The sequence below is a fragment of the Cinclus cinclus genome, chromosome 2 (genome assembly GCF_963662255.1).
Source record: "Cinclus cinclus chromosome 2, bCinCin1.1, whole genome shotgun sequence".
Classification (NCBI taxonomy): Eukaryota; Metazoa; Chordata; class Aves; order Passeriformes; family Cinclidae; genus Cinclus; species Cinclus cinclus.
Window position 1 is genome coordinate 87,994,105 of NC_085047.1, and position 21,594 is coordinate 88,015,698.

Sequence of the window (21,594 nt, forward strand, 5' to 3'; positions counted from 1 at the left end):
GCTTATGACTGTTCTTATTTTGTATATACAGAGCAAAAGTAGAGTTGTGTATACTGACCAGTACTATTTACCTATGAAGAAGCAAAGCAGTCAGATGTGTCAGTAACTTGAGAAATACCTGAAACCATTACAAACACGGTTTCAAGAACATCTATGTAAATATAATTAAGATTTCATATTTTTAATATTACAACAAATGAGTTAATTATGCATTGCACTTTGCAGAGAAATAAGCCATATGTTACAGCACCTGGTATAGTTTGCAATTACTAAGCAGTCCTAGTACACTAAAAGTCTAAAAGACTAAAAGTCTACAGCAGATGCAAGAGTCCAAAACCTTGGATTTAACATTAACTAATGAAACCTGAAGAATTTTAAATGTGTTGTGTTAGGTAACAGGCTGTCACCATGTTTTATCAAGAGAGATTAATTATATTTGGTATTCCAGTGTACTTAATATGCCTTTTTTCCAAAGAAAGAGGGATAAAAACCAGGATTTGTACAATGATGTTTTGGTTTTGTCCTCTTCTTCCCCAGATTCAGAGCCCACGGAGCTCACAGAAACAAGGTTAAAATTCACCAAAGACATTATGTTCCTACAAAATTTCCAAACTGGAAAAGAGGCTATGGAGGGAAGAGCATCCCACTAAAACTCTTAGCAAGAAAAATATTGTAGCAGGACCTGAGGCACAGCAGCCACCAGTGAACCCACACCCCCACCCAGTCATCACCAAGCTCCTCTTAAGAGTATGTATTTCATTAAAAGCAGAGCTCAGGACACCAGGCTTTCTAAGTTACTCCCCACATGGCACTGTTATTTTTAATCTGATTTATGGTCACAAAATTCCTTTTACTCTTAAAATTCTTTAACCTTCCAAAAGAATGTTCATTTCTCCAACCCTGTGGTGAGCCAGCAGCTTCATGTGCTTGCCACATCAGCTGCAAGAGCCACATAGAAAACAAGTAATATTTATGTGGTCAACAACAACTTCATGATGTTCTTCTAATAAACCATATGTAATTGGGTAGGGGAGGGTGAAAGTGAAGACAGTTTCCTTACCTTCACTTTCCCTTTGACAAAACTAACAATATCTTCTTTATTGTCAAACACAGACAAAGTATGGAGCAAGTTTTGTTCCAACCATTCCCAGTGTTGGTTTATTTCCTCTGCAGTGGCACCTAGAAAAACAAAAAATAGTATATTGAAACTAATCCCATAAAATAGAATTGATCATAAATTCATTATGAGAAATTGAACTTTTAACCTCAGAATTCCGAGTAGCAAACAGGTCAAAAAGGTCTCATTCACAACAGCACAGTTAGAGAAAAACAAAATCCTCATTGTTTTACAGAAATAGTTTTAGTGTTTTTAGTTTTATCTTCTCAAATGCTCTCAGCCAGCAAATGCTGCATTAAAAGTCAAAGCAGAAAAAACAGCAAAACTTCATCCTGAGCTGCTAGACCGCAGCTTATTCTGACATGATGTTCTGTAAGTGGCCACTGGAAACCTTTGATTAATGCCCTGCTCCCGAAGTCCCTGATCTTCCTCTCTCCCTCCCCCTCAATACACACATGCACACACACCCCACACACAAACACATGCACACCCTTTGAGAGGAATACAAAGCCCTCTATAATAAATAAACTCCCTAAAAAAGAGTTTGGTTCAGCAACACCTGAAGGTTCTACAAGAGCACATTCCTACAGTTTGGGGAAGAAATAAAGCAAACAAATCTTTGAATAATGCAGCTTTTCAAATCTTTAAAGCTTCTTCCTCTAAAGATTTGAGGGGTTTGCTGGTTCTTTAAATGTATAGTGTTCACAATACTCCAGAAATATTTCACTCATTACCGATTTGCTTTGGCTCTTTATGCTTGAAACTGAAATTGTCTCTGCATGATACAATGACGGAAAAGTCATAGCAAGATGGGTACCATACAGGGCCATCAAGGGAAAATCTGGCCCCTCCAGATCTTACTGGTCAGTAATCAGACATTATATGTAAAAAAGTAAAGGCAGTAGTAGTTGTTTCTCCTAGTGCCTTGCTTGTGAAAGAAAGAAGAGAAACAGCTGTATGAAAGACATCCAAATCATACATGAAATTAATAATAAAATTAATCCCTAACAAAAGACCCATTATCTCAAGATTTGTTTTGTGTGTACATTAGTGATGAATCATGTTGCCTCACAACAACAAAAAATGATAAATTTAAGTAAGGATTTTCCACTTCCCTCTGTTCTGTTTTCCATGTAGAATGCCAAGTGGCAGGGAAACTTTCCAAGCTTTAACTTCCCTGACAGGAAGGTCTTGTAATGGAACTTCTTCAATATCATTAATCAAGGTTAAATTTAAATTTTAAAAAATGATAAATTTAGAGACACTTCAAAGCCCTTGAGGTCAAGAAAACAAATTATATAAATGTTTAAGAACACCAGAAATACAGTAATTTTATACTGAAATGGTGGCAAAAAGCAAATACTGAGCTGAATTTTTATTTCTGAAAGACACCAAGTGCATGGGCAAGATGTTGGTCTGCCTCTTGTGAAATAAGCTGTGAGCAAGTTCCCTTTCATAGTAGCATTCACGCTACTGGGACTGCTCAGAGCCCAGGCAGCTGCTATATCCCACAGGGGGTCCTGCAATCCCTCCTGCCTGCCTCCAGGGTTTCTGTTCAAATACCAAAAGATCATTTTTGCCCTTTCATTTGGTCAGGTCAACTCAACTTTTTGAGTCCCTTCTTTATTTCTAATTTCTATTTTGTAGTTTAAAGTTGTCCTGTCATTTGACTCAAGCACTGCCAATCTTTTATTTCCATTCTGTATTCTTCTTCCTGTGCTGATGTTCTGTGCAGAATTTTATTCCACCTTCTACCCATCATCTTCACCTGCTCATGCCAAGTGTTTTGTCTAACCACTGCCTCATTCCTCAATATATTTTCTTTAAAACCACTTATCACCAAATCCTTTGCTCTCCCTCTCCTAAAATCAACTTTGCTTGACTGGGATCTGAGATTCTGTTTTGGCCATGAACCTTCTGAAAGGAAAATTTCAAGTGGCTCTGCACAAGGGGTGAGGTTAACCTTTTTTTTTTCTTCCTGCACTGGTATAACATGATTAAAACAACTCTGCCACAACAGCTGTGCAAGGATCAGACTTCCTAGCACCCCTCTGAGATTTGCAAATGTCTGTAACACAGATCTGACCCTTATTCATACATTACCATTTAAGCCTACAGCTCCTGGAACAGAGGACTGCCAGCACACAATGCAAAATGTCATTTTAATTAATTTTAAATTAACTGCCTGATGACATGATGGTTATCCACAATGAAGTTACACTGGGAGACTGGAAGGAGCTCCTGAAGCTGCTCATTGTCCTTGCTATAGAGCAGCAGGAACTTTAATTTGACTCACTGCTCCTTCCAAAGCCAGTAAGAGACTCCTAACACCATGTGTGCATGAATGAAATGCCTCTCTCAGACAGGGCAGAGCTGGGTGAGCAGCAATGGCCTCTTCTGTATGGGGAATGTCCTTCTTCAGCTTCCCAAGAAGGGGTTGGGTGATGCTCCTCTGACTCCTATTGCCAGCTCTCCCCTGGACATTCATGTCAGGGCTTCACAGCAGCAATATTATTCACAAACAGCTTCTGCTGCCATGGTTCTTTAGTTCTGTACAGCTCTGGCAACTGTGCATGTTCTACCCATGCAGCACACAAAACAGACCCCCTGCTTTCCGCTCTATAAGTCTCATTTTCTCAGGGATGAGCAATCATTCAGAAGAGCTAAGGAGAATTTTAGAAAACATTAATCATGTAAGTTTGTCTCAGCAAAATCCTTAGCCATTCCAACCCAGCAAGTTTTTCATTTGTAGCTCCTTCAAAAAAATAAAAAAAACAAACCAAATTCTGTGTGCAGTAAGAATGTAGGTGGGGCAAGGATCAGCTCCAGAAAGTAGTATTGCATGTTCAAATGTTCAAACAATCAAGAAGCCATGAAAGCAACACTTTTCCAGTGAAAGTTACCTGGTTACATCACAGGGTTGTAACAGCCTTGAAGGTCCTAAATTTCTCCATGAGACAGCTTTACTTAATTATAAAAAAGAGGGGAGGAGGGATAGAAAGCACAGAGCAATTGCAAAACAAAGAAAACCTAGCCAAAACAAAAACAGCCCAAATAGATTTTACGTAAGCTTCTTCACACACACATCTGGCCCAGGGAAAAAAATCCCAGTATTAATGGAGAAGATGCTGAGGGATCTCTGCTGATCCAAGGAAAAATTGATGGATGAGCATTTACAGAGGAAAGGGTTAGGGTGAATATATAAATTGACTCTTCCATTTATAGGACTACTGTGTCAAACTCTATTATCTACCTATTCCATGGCTTGATCTGCATGGCTTGAAATAATAGAATAGGATAGCATATTTTCAGTTGGAAGGGATCTACAACAATCACAGAATGGGAAAGGTTGGAAGGGACCACAATGGGTCATCAGGTTCAACCTCCCTGGTCAAGCAAGGTTATCCCAGTATATACTGCACAGGATTGTGCCCAGATGGTTCTTGAAAGTCCCCAGTAAGGGAGACTCTACAACCTCTCTGGGCAATATGTTCATTTAGTAATAGGCCCACATTATTCTTTGTTTTCTTTTTGTTATTGATGCATTTCAGGAAGCTCTCCTGGTTTTCCTTGAAGTCCTGGGAATCATCTAGTCCCACTGCCTGACCACTTCAGGACTGACTAAGAGAAGTTATTAAGGACATTGTCCAAATGCCTCTTAAACACTGGCAGGTTTGGTGGGACATCAACCACAACCATTCCACAGAAGGAATCCTCTTCCAGGATTTGGCCACCCTGTCATTAACAAATTGCTTCCAAATGCTCCCCAGTCACAGCTTTGAACTATCCCTAAAGAAAAACTACTTTAAATTTCAATGCTAGGATTTTTCAGATGGGAGGAGAAGGGATAAGAACAGCCTTTCACACTGGCCAAGCAACAGTGGGATGAATGGAACTTCAGATGGCTTTTACTGGGTCGCTGCAATTCATGTCAATATCAAGTTCCTGAAGACGAGCTTGACTTTCAGAAGTTGCAGAGACATTGCAAAAAGGATTAGTGTGTAACAGATCAGGAACTTTACATTCCCTCCCTCCCTGACAACTTTCCCTCGTAAATCTTCAAATTCAGTTTAATTTCAGTTATATTTCATTTTTTTAAATTTCAGCTATATTTCATTATAGTAAAGTGTGTGAAGACATTTCACAGTAACCAAGTGAAAGATTAGGCTGGTAAAAGCCTATACTAAGTAGCTTCTTGCTGTAAGGGACTACTACTACTGTAGGAAAAGATATGCATAGGAACAGAACCAGACTACTTTGCAACCGAGAAAATTAACACAGCAAACCACCCTCAGCTAAACAACTTTTCCACTGAAACTTAATGTTCCTATGTAACACTTTCTCAGTGATTTTAACCAGAGGTTAATTTGGTTGTTAAACAAGATTTGCACACGCATACAACTAGCTGGGGTTACCTGGAGCTTCCTGGACATGCAGACACTGACCATGCTCAGAATCGGTTTGGGGTTTTCCATCTGTGACTCACCAATAGCTATGGCCCAGTAAACTTCTGATCCATTCAATAACTCACCACATGCAATGGCAGAGTAAACCTGTGAGCCTGGAACTTGGAGTAAAATTCGGAACGGAGCAACACGTGCATTAGAGTCTAACACGGCATCCAGGGCACCAACCAAGCGACCTGCAAAGAAAAAAGGGGGGGAAGAGGATTAATGCCAGTTTTCACTTCTGTAGCCTGCAAGCTGTTCCACATTTAAAGCCGTAAAATTAAAATACAGAATGTAATGGTAACGTTTCTTCCCCAGCTTTATGCTGTGATTTACAGGTGCTCAGAATGCAAAAGGCAAACCAGATTAGAAGATCAAAAGCATACAGAATTCTCTGTGTTTCTGGTTTTGCCTCATATATATGTATATAACCACAGAACTGAAGTGGAAAGACCTGAGGGCATCTTAAGAAGTTATTGTTCCAGCCCTGCTCTGAAGTTGGATAAGTACACCTATGTAAGTGGTGTTTGGTAAATACACCTGTAAGTGGTGTTCGTCTAACCTGTTCTTCAAAACCTACCATAATCAAGATGCAACAACTTCCCCAAGTAGCCTCTTCCACTGTTTTCATCAAATATTCTCACAACAAAACCCCAAAACAAACAAACAAAAACCAAAACCAACAAAAACAACCAAACAAAACATAAAACAGAACCAAACAAAAACCCAAACAAACAATGCTACCCTAAACAAACAAGTAAACTACCAAAAACTTAAACTTTCTTGCTGGAAATTAATCTTGCTCCCTGGAACATGCAGAGTAATTGGCCACAGACACTTCTGATATTAACGCTCAACATAATGAAAAAGTAACATCTTGGTTTCCCACCCTTTAATGATTTCTCTTTTTCTAAAGAAACCCAAATCAACTCACCTCTTCCTTAAGGGTCACATTTTTCAAACACCTCACTGTTCTTGAACTTACACTGGAATCTCTCCAGCTTATCTTTAAGCATGACACTCTCAAGTGGACCTGGTGTTCACTGCTACTGAAGTCTCAGCCACTAGCAGAATGGAGGATCACCTCCTGTGTCTTGTATATGTACTATTGTATCCAAGAAAGCTTGCAGCAGTATCCCACTGTAAAACAGCACTTGATTTCAATACACACAAATTCACTTTGAAGAGCTGCTACAATTGCTGACCCCAGAAAAGACTTTCCAGGGTGGAGAACACCTGGAGTTCCTGGAGTTTCTTGCTACACATTCCCCTGAGTGGGCAAAACTAAGCTATCAATGAAAAAGTTATCTGAATGCCATGATTTGCAAGCTGGCATGTTAAAGTAACTCAGAATTGGTATATGGTGCTTACAAATAGCAATTCAGGGCAGATTTATATTCAATTTTCCTGTGCATCCTGCAGAGACACAATCTCCTAAGGAGAGAGATGGCAGAGAATGAGGAACAGTTTTACCATGCTTCTTTTATCCCTAAAGTATCTAGGAAGTTTTCTGCAATACTTCTTTTTCACTTTGCACATGTAACTCTTTCAACTTGTTATATTTTTGTTTCTTCACCATTAACCTAACACAAAAGGAACTAATCTCCATCTCCAAAAGGTTTGCCAGCCCTTGGCACCACATGATGTTTTAAATATGGCATTCTCCAGTCCATCACCCAACTGATTTATGGAAATAATGGAGACCTACAAAGTCCTATTTGCGTTCTCACTTGGATAAGAAATGACAGGTAATTAATTTGAGTATAACACAACCAAATGGCATTTTAACCACTTTCCGGTCTAGAAGCTGTAAGAAGGTCACATGGAACAGCATCAATAACCTGAGAGTAAAGAAAACTATATTAAATACTTCCTCCTTGCATACACACACAACATGGATGATGCTTACAAAGACAAGCAGAAGTTGGACACAAGATGTCTTAAAACTGTACAGTGAAACATTTTTCTCACTTAAATATGTGACCAGATATTACACCCATCTATTTAAAATGGAGATCTGAATTTGCAGAGTGATGACACATATAATACCAGAAATTGCTACATGCTCTCCTATAACTACAAGAAAAACGCATAAAAACTCATCCTAGTATAAAAGGTAGCAAATCAGCTGTGCTCACAGAAAACAGTATGCAGAAAACTTTAGTGTTTAGCAGTCTTCAAAACAGCTGGATTAAAGCCAGTGAGAGGGAATCAAACGATGCAGAGAAAAAAAAAATAGGGTTTAACTTTCAAATTTCAGAAGAATTGAGATACCACAGAAAAGAAAAAGAAGAAATTTCTGTGTTGCACATGTTTTCTCCTGATGATAGGCCTAGGAGAATGATTTCTTTTTCATTTCACTCAAGTCATAGGAAAAAGTCAACTAACAGCAAGTGCTACCAAAATCCCTGGAAAATGCTTAATGAACATCTGATTTGTGAAATACCTTTTTCCTTTCAGAAACCATGAAGAAACACATGAAAGCACAGAAGCAGCTGCAAAGTTTTGCTTTACTAATTCTTAGCCTGTGCAAAATTAATTCCTTTTTCTCTTCCTGAATAACAGACCAGAAAACCCAATTCCTCTTCTCACTGTTTACTTCTGCTTACAATTTCATTTTGCTTACAAACTATTAAAAAGAAACCCACTCCTCCTTCAACTGTACCAAAAATAATCACCTCCCTTTTCTAAACTACCCACAGCTAAAATATTAACTCAGGATGACAAAGAGGAGCCAAAACCAAGACTCAAAGAGAAGAAAAAGAGTATGGCCAACAGGATACCTGCCAGAACAAAGCCTGGCCCATCTATGAGGGCTTTGCAAAGGGACAGCAACCCCACACATAAATCACTCTAAGCCCCTGCTCTGGCTGACAGGGACTCCTGTCCTGTCCCACCTCTGCCAGGAGGGGCTGCGGTGGGGTTGCTGCAGAGGGGACATAAGGGCAGCAAAGGAAAATAAGAGCAAGTCCTGCTGAAGTTGAGCAAGTACAAAGAGTGGGTCCCATCCCTGTGTTTGGGGCTCCTTTATTTTTTGGATGAGAGACTAAGAAAGGTAGAGAACAGGGAAAAGAGATTACTTCTGCATTTGCAGAAGCATGAAAAGGATTCAACACTAATATACACACCCTGGCGAATATGGTAATTTAGTTGAAACTGTGGTAGCAATAAAATTACAAAAACTAGAGGCAAAATTTTTCCAGTGCAAGTTGCCTCATAATTCATTTGGGGTAACTTTTGCATCATAACATTGAAAAACAACCAATCTAAAGATCTCTGAGTGAAGAAACACACAGTACACTGATTCTGAAACCTGCTTTGAAAAATACCCAGCTTGTGAGCAAACATCTTTCTCATAACATGTCCAAACAGTTGGTTCCATGGAAGGGTCTCTTATAAAACGGAATCTGTTTAAAAATCCAGAAGGTTATCTGGCCAGCAAGATAAATTACATTGAGTCTCTGGCTCACATATTGATGCTTCAGCTTCAGTCAGGATGATGCATACCTCTTCCACATCACAGACAACAGTGAAACCATTTATACTTCAGGACAACAAAAAATGAAAATGAAACAGAAGAGGAACAGAGAAGTGCTACCCTGGTTTTCTTCCCAAAACTCCCTTTTTCTTTTTTTTTCTTTTTTAAATTTTTTTTACCCTTCATGAAACAAGATATTTGGGAGGAACTTAAAAGTTCAGAGTAGCTCTTCCCCTTTAATGTGCCACTTCACCAACTTGATCTGATCTCCCAAGATAAAGAAATATTTCAGGAGAAGTAATTAACTGTACAGTAACTGTACTATGGAAAGCTGCAGACATGGGTTTACAAAGCCTTCCATGAACTCTGACAGAACATTGCAGGTTCCTCAAAAGGTGTAAGTTTCTTCATGCAGAAAGAATATTTTTAGACTAACATTCACATGCAAATGTCTGGTATAATATGCATACTTTTAACACATAAAGAGAAGAACACAGGAGAAGTAGAAAGACCCTTTTCTACTGAAATTATATGCTTCTCCTCAATAAATCTAAACTCTTCAGCTGGAAGCTGGATTTCGGATAGAGGCAACATCTATCTGTATTTTTCAGAAGTAAATTTATAAAACATATCTGGAAAACTCCCTAGAAATCCCACGCTTTACTTGGTAGTTTTTATTTCACTGAAACATCTACTTTCATGTATATTTGGTTGCTTGAATAAAGAAAATACTTGGATATCTCCAGCTAAAACAAGCCTGTTGTAGTTCCAACTGCATATCTATTTGTATCAAATGTACACTCATACTATGGATACAATACAAGAAATAAACCAAATTATAAAAATTAGCAAGGAACAATCTCAAATTCTACAACAGGTAGGTACTGTCTCTCCTTTACAGAGGTCAACCTGTAACCAAATAGAACACAAACATGACGCCATGCACTACGAATTTGCTGAGCATTTCTTCACACACATACAAACAGAAACATAAATCAATGATATTTCTATAAGGATCAGGTTCTCTAATGAACTATCCAAAATGCACTACTCTTCATCTTTGAAGATATTATTTCTTCCCTCACACAAAGATAAAAGATCCCATTACAGTTTCTCTTGTGTCATGTTCATAACTTATCTAGGAAAAGGAACATGTTTACATTAAGTTAACTTTACACCAACTTCTACTAAATGTTCCTTATATTTCAAACTAAAGAATGCAGGCTCCTTTTCCAAGTCACTGTTAATCATCCACATGGGATTTCTAAAATCGTTTTAAACTTCCACAACATGGGGCAGAGGATGAGTAAAGCTGAACTCAAACTGAAACACTATCTGTTTTCCACCTTTTATGACAACATTCATGAGGCAGTCCAAGACACCCTCTACACACAGCAAGATGATTTCTACCTATCTCCATCATATATTTAAGGCCTTAAAAGGAATTCTTAAAGAACTACTCAAAAACGGGGCAGCTGTTTCAGCAGCTAAACCATGCTACAAGGCAGAGGGACACTTAGGAGTCTGGGACTAATAAGTTAATAAAACCCTCCCAAAAAATAAAACCAAAAGGCCAAAGCTGACACTGCTTCTCTTTCTTTTTGGGGGGTGGGGGTGGTGGGAGGGGGGCACAGGGGGAAGAGAAAGGGGGAGAAGGGAAAAAAAAGGAGATTTAAATCTAAGTGATAAGGAAGCCTGAAGTTTTACAACACTCAGCATTGTTACCCTTTCAGTTCTACTTGTTTTTTAAGTAAGACATTTAGTCACCATAGCCAGGATCTTTTGATTAACATGAACTCATCCATACATTACAAAGTAGGGAATGAAACCCAGTGTAGTTAAAAGAAGCAACTACATGGGGTACCTGCAATTGGTCAGTAAGAAATTCTGATGGCATTTTTTAAATCTGGGGAACAGTGGGTCAGATGCACAGAGGCACCTGTTCCCACACAGCCTTGAACTTCCCAAATCAAGCACTTGCACCCTCTCTAGCAAAATCAAAGGGGTGACAGAGTCCAGCCTGCTTCTCCAGCATCCTGGGGAACACCTTTAGTCACTGTATACAAACAGACTGCTGCAGAAGTTTGAAGCAGAGAGAAAACTGTCCTTTTTCTAAGTCTACTTTGAAAAAAAAAAATACTTGAGATTTCCACCACATCTGAGACCAGCTCAGCTGGACAGATGTGCAACAACGCCTGACTTAAGAGTTTCTGCCAAATCTAGCCCTTCCAAGAAAACATGCACAAGGCCACCACCTTACAAGGACCCAAAGCAGATTGCCAAGATGCTCAGCAACTCCAAAGCTGAGGTTTCTTTTGGCTGCAGGCATCTGGCACTTTCAGAGTCAAGAAAATGATGGAACCACATGGTCTCTAGGGACTGCAGTGGCTGATCTGCAGGGGCATAGAAAAGAGCAGTTGGTGGCTACTCACTCATACTATGCAAAGCCATGCTTTAAGTATTCATACCCTCTTTTTTTTTTTTTCAATCAGACTAGGTTATTTTTGTAAGACAAAACTACCAAATTGGGGTTTTTGCAATTACAGTCACAGAGCAGCATTGCTCCAGTGCAAAACCATGAAGTGAAAAGCATGTCTTCATATTCATCCTTGGGAGCTCACTGCTGCTTGCTACATCTGTTCCACCACAGAAAGCTGGGGGCAAAAAGAAAAATAAGCCCAGTTGTCTGAAAAAAAGCTGTACTTTTACTGGAAAGGACAAAGCTCTTCCAGGCAGTGGAAGGAGCTAACAGTACAGTACTGATTGCTTCCCAGTGGTTGCAGTTTTACAAAGAGAGCCAATAGCTGCAAGAATCACTCTAAGCTGTTTAGGTATGGGAATTGGGAGAAAAGAACAAATCAAACAATTCACATGATCATAAAAATAAAGGTTTGGATTTTTTTTTAAGGACAACGAAATTGAACTAACAGCTTCAAGAAAGCAGAATTAATCTTGGCTCTTTGAGGCAGAGAAGCACTTCATACCCTGAATCCTAATTACACTTCACATAGCTTCCTCTATCCCGCAATGATTTGCAAACAATTAGAATGTCAGAAGAGCCATGTGGGCAGCAATCAGCCATGCTAGAGGAAGAAAGCAAACTGGCTGAAGGAACAGCCCACCACCAGGCAGAACACAGGGAGGGACACAGGGACACTTGGATGTACCCGTTCCCTACCCCCTGCCTTCCGTTCACCACGCTCCAGCTGAAACAGAAAGCTGCTTTTCACACCAACCAGGATAAGATCAGTCTGACAAAAGGGCTCTCCTGGTTCAGCATCAAACAGCACAGATTGCTTGCCTGGCTCTGCAAGGCATATCAGAAACTCTCCCTAGGACCAGTGTCCTTGCTGAGAGAGGGATGGGGGGACTAAGAAGCTGGTTTTCATCAGGCCTCCACTACCCCACCACCCAGGAGCCCTAATTTGTGACCCTGACCCCATGGATGGCCCAATACAAGACCCAGGGCTGAGATGCATGCAATGAGGAACACTGGAGCCTCTATCTTTACCTCTTGCAGCCTACCCAGAGAGTGACAGGCCCTGGGTGTTATAGGCTAAGGTGGAAGTTTTAGAGCTGCACCAAGGTAGGATACAGCCAAGGGCAGTGGCAGTGAAGCTACTGTTGGCCAGTGGGGGCCCCCAGCATAAATGTTTGGAGACATCTCTAGATCTGACATATCATCTTGATCTGATTTCTCTAAAAGTTCAAAACTCAGATGTTTATCAGGTTGTTGATTTCACTTAGGCCACTGTGTTTTTGATCCATGTTTTTGATGGATAATAACACCATCAATTATGTAAAGCGGCTAATAACAACAGCCTAATGCAACCACACTGTCCTTGTTGAATTTTGCAAAATTCTATAAACAGGTTTTGATACCATACAGTACCCATTTGGATTTATTACACTTCTACCATCCACCAGAAAAAAAAAAAAAAAAAAAGAGTTGCAAAACATATTTGGGTAAGTACATAAGAAAAATGGTGAAGGAGGACTCCTCCAACGGCTGTAGGAAGGCTGTTTCCTTTGAAATGATAAGGGCTCACCACACTGAAAGATAAGCATAGACAACATTAGATTTCAGCATAAAGACCTAATGCTCCAAGTATTTATTCACCCAGGAAAATACCTAACATCCAAGCCCTTACATTACTTCTACCACAGACCTTGCCAGATCAAACACTGACACTGGGTAAATTTGTTTTAGTTGAACTGGGACTTTTTTCAACCTGGTATGTAGAAACAAATTGTAACAAATTACTTAATCATTATGCCTAGATCCCAGTGCTCTGGGGAGAAGGTGGACATGAGAAATGCGGGCAGTTTAGGCATTTCACTGTGGGAGTTGGTGTCCCATTGTCCCCATGACTCCCATATCCCCAGATGTGATGCTCAGTGCTTGTGTCAGACCACCACACGCAGTGGGAGAGACCAAACAAGAAGTGGTATGAATTATGCACTGTCTCTCTTGGAATGGTGGAATTGGCATCCCCACCCCAGAGCACTGACTGTTTCTCCCCAGCACTGCTTCCCCACAGGCTGTTTCCTCAGGTGGGCATGCTGCCATGGCAAAGCACTCACAGCTGCTTATCTCAGTCCTGTGCCATCAGTCCAGTTCAAGCCAAACCTATTTTTATAGCTCTGAAGGCCACTGAGCCAAATGCTTTGGTTCTCATGTTACAAGTAAAAATACCTGAAACTGTTTTCCACCTGAAAATGGACAAGAAGAGATACACAAGTTGCTGCTGCAGCCCTGTAAATTAGTCAGACATGCACCACTACTCGGGGGAATATGAAGAAGTCTCTCTCTTTTTGGGCAGGTGCTGTAAATAATGCTGAATAGACAAAACTAGTCCTACATTAACTCTGCCACCAGTGACATGCTCAATTATTTTATAGGGAAGACAATTTTTTCTATGAGAAAACAGGTTACCCTGAGAAATTGTGGATGCCCTATGCTGGAAGTAGTTGAAGGTCAGGCTGAGTAGGGGTCTGAGCAATCTGGTGTAGTGGGAGCAGACCCTGCCCATGGCAAAGGGTTTGAGCTAGATGGTTGTTAAGGTCCTTCCAGCCCAAATCATTCTAGGTTTTTCCTGCCTTTTTCTGTGCCATTTGGCCTCCACAGCATGAAAATAAAAAGCCACTGTAGGTGTTTACTGGATTAGTCTTGCAAGAGGTGGTGGTCAGAGTCTATGCAGACACAACCCAGCTGCTCCATTTCAAGCACAGGTACTTCAGTACTAGCACTTAACACACTGCTAACATTTCAACACAAGTGCATTTCACCTTAGCCATCTTAGCACCACAGTAGTGCTCAGGAGCAGGAAACTCGCCACAGAAAGGCAAGCAGAAGGGGCCAGAGTGGCACACACAACTCAGGGGGCTCAGAGGTCAGGAACTGGGGTGCCTGACTCTGCAGGTAGTACCCTGGTACCCTGCTCCTATCCTTCCTTCCAGCTCATGCCTCTTGGCCAAACACTGTAACAGAGAAGCCATCTCTTGGGAAAGCACTTGTAAGTATGCATTCTCCTCAAAAAAATGTTACAGTAAAATAAAGAGAGAAAAAAGGGGAAAAATCCCTACTGATCTGAATTCCACTTATGGGCAAGGCTAGATAATGTTTTGACATGAGTCCAAGCTTTCAATAAAGTATGCATATTTCTCCTTCTCCTGTGCAAGGCTTCAGAGAGCTGTTCCTTAAGGAAACAAAACCATGAATACTGACAGTAAACATTACTAATCTCTTTTATTAACATCCGTATTGTGGCATCTTCCTCTCCTCAAACTCCTTAATTTAAAATGGAAGTGTTCTGTTCAGTCTGGAGTTTTTTTCATTAGTGCTCAGATTGACCCTAATTTATTTTGGTATCCTGAACATATCTTATGACAAAAAGGAACATTTTTTTCAAAGCTGCATAGGGATAGACCTTTTAATATGATTCTATGAATATGCTACTCATTTTGTCTTTTGCCCCTCCAGAAAGTAAAAAATACCATGGGGATTCTCATTTGCATTCCCTAGGAAAAATCCAAGTCTTCTTGTATTTTGGACCCTCTTCTGCTACAATGTAACAGGAGCAATCTAGACGAATTTCCCATCTGAGTTGCAGGAATCTTCATCCACTGTGGTCTTCTTGCTGCCTTTCCCAGAAATAGACTCCATGACCTTGGGAGATGCGCAGGGCCACTAAAAGCTGAGGTATTGGCAATGATTACAGGACTGCCTGGACAGTAGAGTATGAAAGAGCAGCAAAAGATCTTTTAATTTTTAATTTCCAGGAAAAAAAATCCAGAGCTTATCAATAACCATTTTACACCTTAAAAAAAAGTAATACCCAAGCAAAGGGAAAATAAGGAAGAAAGGTCCTATCACACAAACCAGTCAGTTCTCCACTCACAACCAAGAGGTACTGGGTAGATGAGTTCAAAAACTACTGCCCTGCAAGAATTTTATTTGAAAGAAAAAAATTAAATCCTAAGATGAAACTGGGAAATGTATTTGCCATGCCTATCACATTTATTTTTATTAAAGCAATAAGGTTTAGATTTATATACAGATGATGCTTTTTTTTCTGCCATTCTATTATATTTAAAGTTATGAACTGTAAAGCTTTTGAAGAGCTGAAAAATAAATTAATTTCCTTTTAAAATGTTCATCCTCTACAAGTTGCAAATAACACAAAATTACATCCAGCCTGGAAAGCACCCTGAGCTGAAAATGGAGGTTGGAAGAAGAGTAGGGAAAATATCATAGCTAAATTAAAAACATGGGTAAAACAGGAACAAAACATAATCTTTTATTGATCTACTTCAACCAAGAAGTCAAAGTACCACAGTAACTCAACCAGAAATAAAGCTGCTTGAAACAAGAGTTCATTTTGAGGTCTTATTTAACCTTATTTATAAAAGGAAAGATTCACAAGTGTTGCTAAGTGGGTTTTTATATGCTAACAGTGTGCAATGTGAAGTACTGTATAAACAAAAACTGCAACACTGGCTGCTTGGGAAGAGTGAAAGACTCAGTCCAGGACTTGTGATGAAATCCTTCCCAACACATCCCAGAACAAGCAGTTTTGCTGTCAAAATGCGAAGAGGAAGGTGCATGAAGGTTTCAACATCTCTTCCTAAAAATTAAAGTAGTGATCCACTTAAAGGCTAAACCATCTGGCAGTATTTACCATAAAACATTTGACAGTATTTTTTATTACTGTCATATGCAGCTTACCATTAATATGTAATATCAGAAGCAAAGACATCAGCAAGCATGAAATCCAACTAACTTCGATCTGTTAGTCATGCCTATATGGCAAGACTTCTCTGTAGGGATCACTACAGTGCCCTCCAATTAGGCAAAGAAAACACCACAATCAACAGACACTGATGAGCTAAATAATTTCTTTAAATCTATAACTTAAATTAATAACTAATTTTAAAAATTATAATTCAGATTTTTAACATATTTCTAAACATTTTCAATTTCCTTATTAAGTCTCTGATCCAGCTGAGCTGTCAAGTAGAGATCCAGGTAAAGAGGCAAGTTAAACATTCACGTGAAAAAGCATATCCCTAAGGAACAGAAAGCAGAATGAGACTGGTCAAGTAATGAAGAGTTAAATACAACCCCCATCACTGTTTGTACCCTCTGCTTGCAAGCCCAGTGTGCATTTGGGAACTGCCCTAGGACACAAATTAAATAACAGTAGGAAATAGAGTCTCTCACTTATGAACATCTGCTCAGCGTCTGACAAAAACACAGTACACAAAGAAACACAGATATGAGGAAAAAAAGTGCTTTTGTGCAAGAGACTGTCTTTAGTCCATTCTTCAGGAATTAAATCCACATAAAATATACCCTCCAGCTGTGCTAACATACTCTTACCTAATAGTTAAAATGCCCTGGTAAGAACAAAGAAGCGTTCTAGAAGAAAGACAGGCAAATATGAGGATTGGGCCATAAAACAGATGTCCTCACACAGGTTCAGTGCAAATACCATGTTGTGGTAACATGCACAAGGGCAAGCCAGCCATCGCACCCTTCCACCCTGCTGAAAGCAAATTATATCCCAGGTGGTCAGCTGCCCCCTCTACACTCGTTTGAAATCTAATATTCTGAGAGTTTTGTTCTGCTCACCCTACATCGAGTCTAACACAGCCCCAGGACATGCAGCCTCCTCCTCCCTGCAGGACCTATGAGATTCTCTTCTACTGTGGCACCTGTGCTCATGTACACAATCTTCACATCTTTGAAACTTCTTCCTTTTCATGAAATGTGACTGCAATTGGCCAGGGATCAAGGGAAAACAGATTTGGATATTGTTCTCACCTAAGCTTTGCTTCCCCAGTAAAACAAACAAAAACTTCTAACTTTTGGCTTTACCACTTGGCAGACCATACTCTGAAACACGGCAGAGCTTTACTGCCCTTCTGCCAGTTTTGAAAAGACAGGTACTAATTAAGTGTCTGCAGATATGTAAAGCAAGAATCAGGAGGTCAGTTTTGCACTGAAAGCAAACGCTTACCAACAAAGCCTTGCTGTTTCCCAGTACCCATCTCCATTTCCTTCATTGCAAGTAAAAACTCTGAAAAAAAAATTACCCTATCTAACCCCAGCTATGTCTAATGCTCTGTAACTCTTGCATTTTGGTTTTGGGACTCAAATTTCTAAGCCCTTTTAAATGCAGACATTTCCAAACAGTTTAAGAGACTGTCAGAATCGACAGCTCCCTTGGAAAATGTGCAAGACAGGAGTGGCTTTCCCTAGCCAGCCAAAAGAGATTTGAGCAAGCCTGTGCACTGTGCAATGTAGATTCAGCAAAATGATTCACCTGAAACTTAACCAGAGAGAAAAGCCGTTTGTTTGGTTTAAGCTTGCAAATTTCTGTAGTGAAAAGCACAGACACAAAGCATTAACATTTGTGAAACTGAACCTCACGATGAACATGAACCTGGACCTAAATCAAGCAGCTGTAAACGGCTATTTTTAACTCTGAAAAGTAATCCACATCATCTTTAGTGTCACAAAAGAGTGGCCCGACTTCCACACAGGCAGGCAGAAGAAAATAGGAGGCTAAACGTTTTAACTCGCTGGCAAAAGTTCCATTTCATTAGTGATACACTGATAGCAAGCAATCTACTGAGCCACAGTTCAGTTTTGTGCACTTTATGGATAGGTAGGATAAGCTCTGATTTTACAAAAAAAAAAAAAAAATGCAATAATGCACTATTACCAAATGGCAAGGGTCAATAGTTCAGGAAAAAAAAAGATTCTAATAAAATGAATACCGAACATGGTAATGCAGCTTCTTAAACTCCATAGAAAATACTAATTTTTGAAAATACCTGATGATTCTTTCAAATATATATGCTACCATTAAAAATTCTCACTTTATAATACTCAAAACAGCCGCATTTGCTTTTAAGTAAGAACTACACTGTTAAACTATATTAATTCTCCAAGGCATTGTTTATTTGAATTCAGCTGCTGCTGTTTTTGAGCCAAAAGTTTGGCCCAAATTCCCTACGCTAGAACGTCAGCTCAGCCTAACACATCATTCTCGCTGGAGTTATTCACGGATCCACACTGCTGGCGAGGGTAGAGCCTGATCCTTCTCCGTGCATGTCCTTCACTACACGTATCTGGAGTGCCACATGGATATAACGTGCCGGATCTACAGCCGCCGTAACCCGTAGAATAAGTAATGCAAAATATAAGACGGAACGCACTTTTTCACAACACCGAATTAACAACCCCCGCCCCGTAATGTCATGTACCGTCCAAACGCCAGGAGTCCTGTATGTACTTATACAGCCCTCGTTATAGAAAGAGGAGGCGAGCCGCAGGTCGCGGACGGTCCCGGGGGGAGCACGGGCAGCACATCCCTGTGTGTGAGCCCGGCATCCCTCCACCTCCCACCGCCGGCCCCAGGGACCTCCGCCGAGTCCCGCGGGCTGCAGCTCCCGCGGCTCTCCCCAGCTGCGTCCTCCGGCCACGGGCTCCGGCTCCGCACCCCGCGACGGGCTCCGCGCCCACCCTTAGTCACGCCGAGTAACCCTCCGGGAGCGCGGGGAAGCGACAAGAAAAGCGCCTTCAGCGGCGCTCAAGGCTACAGAAACGCGAAGCTGCTCCCCGGGCAACTCGGGGGGAGCCGGGGCGGCCCCCACGGCCCGGCCGGCCGCTGCCTCCGCACCGCCCGCGGCGGGGGACCCGCGCTACCGCCGAGCCGGGCCGGGCCACCCGCGCCCGGCCCGAACAAAGAGGCCGCTCCCGCTTCCCGCAGCCCGACCCGCCGGCGGCTGCCCCGGCGCCCCCCCCCCCCCTCAAGCTGCCGTGGGGCAGGCGCGGGGGGGATCTGCCACCCGGCACAGCCCGGCCCGGCCCGGCCCGGCCCGGCTCCCCGCCGAACCCCCGCGCCACCAGGTACCCGTGAAGCGGCCGCCACCGTCTCCGTGGCCCCGACGCCGCTGCAGGATGAAGTAGCCGCTGCTCTTCTGCGTGACCCACAGCTTGAGGGCGTTCTTCAGCAGCACCTCCTCGGGCTTCAGCCACATCTTCCCCCGGCTCGAAGTGCCGCTCTCTCCCCCCTCCGAGCCCGCCCGCCCCGCACGGCACCGCACCCCGGCCGCCCGGGTCACATCGCCCCCCGCGGGCTGCGCGGCTCCGGCTCCCTCGGCTCCGGCTCCCTCGGCGCGGGCCCGGCCGCCGGGGAGGGGCCGAGGGAGGAGCCCGGGCACGGGCCGCCCTTCCCGCGGAGCCGGGGGCTTTGTGCGGCGGGGCCGTGCTGCTCCGAGCCGTCCGAGGGGACGGCGGGGCGCTCCTGCCGCGGGGAGGGGGAGTGGGGCGAGGCCCAGGTTCTCCCTTTCGGGGCTGCCAGGGCGCCCCGAGCCCCACACGGACCCCACTGGGGCTCCCGCGGTACCCCGGGGTCCTGGAGGGTGTCCTGCCGCCGGGACCGCAGCCGGGCGGCTCCCGTGTGGATTCTACAGCGGCTGGGTCAGGTCCCCGCCGCGGAGCCGTCAGGAGTGCGGGAAGGGGAAAGGGAAAAGGAAGGGGAAAGGGAAGGGGAAAGGGAAGGGGTGTCCTGGGCTTGGAGAGAGGTTGGGGGGGGGAGGGGAGTTTGGAGGTGTCGCTGCTTTCCTGTTTCCTTCCAGATCTAAGCCTAAAGCGTGAACGGGCAGCTGCTTTGATATTTAAAGGCCGGTGCTTGAAACCTCCTATCGCAAGGGAAAAGTCAGAATCTTAGTTTTACAGTTCGGGTTTTTTCCTAATTTTAAGAAATAATCTGTCACTGCTTGCGGTTGAGCTGTCGGCAGGATCGTTTGTGAATGTGAACAAATGGTTACTGCTGCAGCACGTTGTGTTGGTAATCCTCTGATTCTGTATTTTACCTTTTTATTAACACAGATTGTCATTAATGTGGGTAGTGAGACACTAGAACAGGTTGCTCAGAGAAGCCTTATCCCTGCAGTGTTCAAGGCCAGGTTGGATGGAGCTCTGAGCGTGGTCTAATAAATGTCCCTGCCCATGGGAGAGGGGTTGGAACTAGATCTTTAAGATCCCTCAACACAACCTTTTCTATTATTCTATGGTTAAAACATGACCAGTGTACTTTCTTTCCATCACATTCCTTTTCCAGCTAACTGCAAATATTAAATAATTACTGACTTAGCAGGCTGCTAAATCTCACTCTTCTAGATTAAAGACCTCAGTCACTTTGGGTTAAATCACACCTAAATTTCAGCAAAGATCCCTCTAAATAGAGAGTTTTGATTAGGGATTAAGACCTGAGCTTCACTTTCCCAACCTCTGCCTACAGTTACACGAGTTGTGTACCAACTTTTTGAAAGGTACCAATGCTGCAGTGCACTACTTAGCACTAATTCCCAGCAGTAATTATTAGCTGGGAATTAGCTGCCCATGTGGATTACTTTCAAGTTGCCAGTGGGTTCATTTAATAGTCAAAATTCTGTACTCAGCTGCAATCTGGTAAACACTGTGTGATCTGTGTTCTTTACAATTTCTATGTGAAGCAACTATTTAATTTCCATATATAGAATAGCAAGTAAGCACTTTGAATGTATTACTTTTCTGATATAAAAAGAAAAGCTGTCAGAAGGAGAAGATGGACATCCACATAATAATGTATTAAAAATTAATGAGAACATAAGGAGAAATTACTTTAAATGCTCTTGCAGGATAAGAATAGCTCCAAGATTTCCCCCACCCCCAGAACTATCCTGAAGACATGTAAGTATTGAAAGTTTAAATGCTTGGTGGAGTTAGATGGTGAATACTTCTTCCCTTTGCAGATACTTGAATATTAATTTTTGTTATTGTTTTGGGGGCATTTTTCACATTCAGTCTTGGGTTTTGGGCAGGCTGATTTGAGACATAATTTAGAAGAAGACCAAGCTAGTTCAAGTACCTTTGAGGTGCTTTTGAGCTTAAGAGTTAGCAAAAGAGTAAAGCAGTTGAGGATCCAGTGTCATGCATACCTGCCTCTGTTAATTACATCCTGACACAAGCCTCTCTTGGACCCCACCAACAGTAC

General features: G+C 42.0%; 1 protein-coding gene across 1 annotated transcript in view; it reads right to left on the reverse strand.

The window, feature by feature from the left end:
* The window catches only part of TBC1D8 (TBC1 domain family member 8), a 48,188-nt gene extending 28,594 nt beyond the window's left edge, over positions 1-19,594 (reverse strand). The window contains exons 1-3 of the mRNA XM_062515036.1: positions 19,468-19,594; positions 5,604-5,759; positions 1,061-1,179 (exon numbers count right to left, since the gene is read on the reverse strand). Coding sequence (XP_062371020.1) covers positions 1,061-1,179; positions 5,604-5,759; positions 19,468-19,594 — 402 coding nt within the window. The remainder of the gene's footprint in view (positions 1-1,060; positions 1,180-5,603; positions 5,760-19,467) is intronic.
* Positions 19,595-21,594: the final 2,000 nt, after the last annotated feature.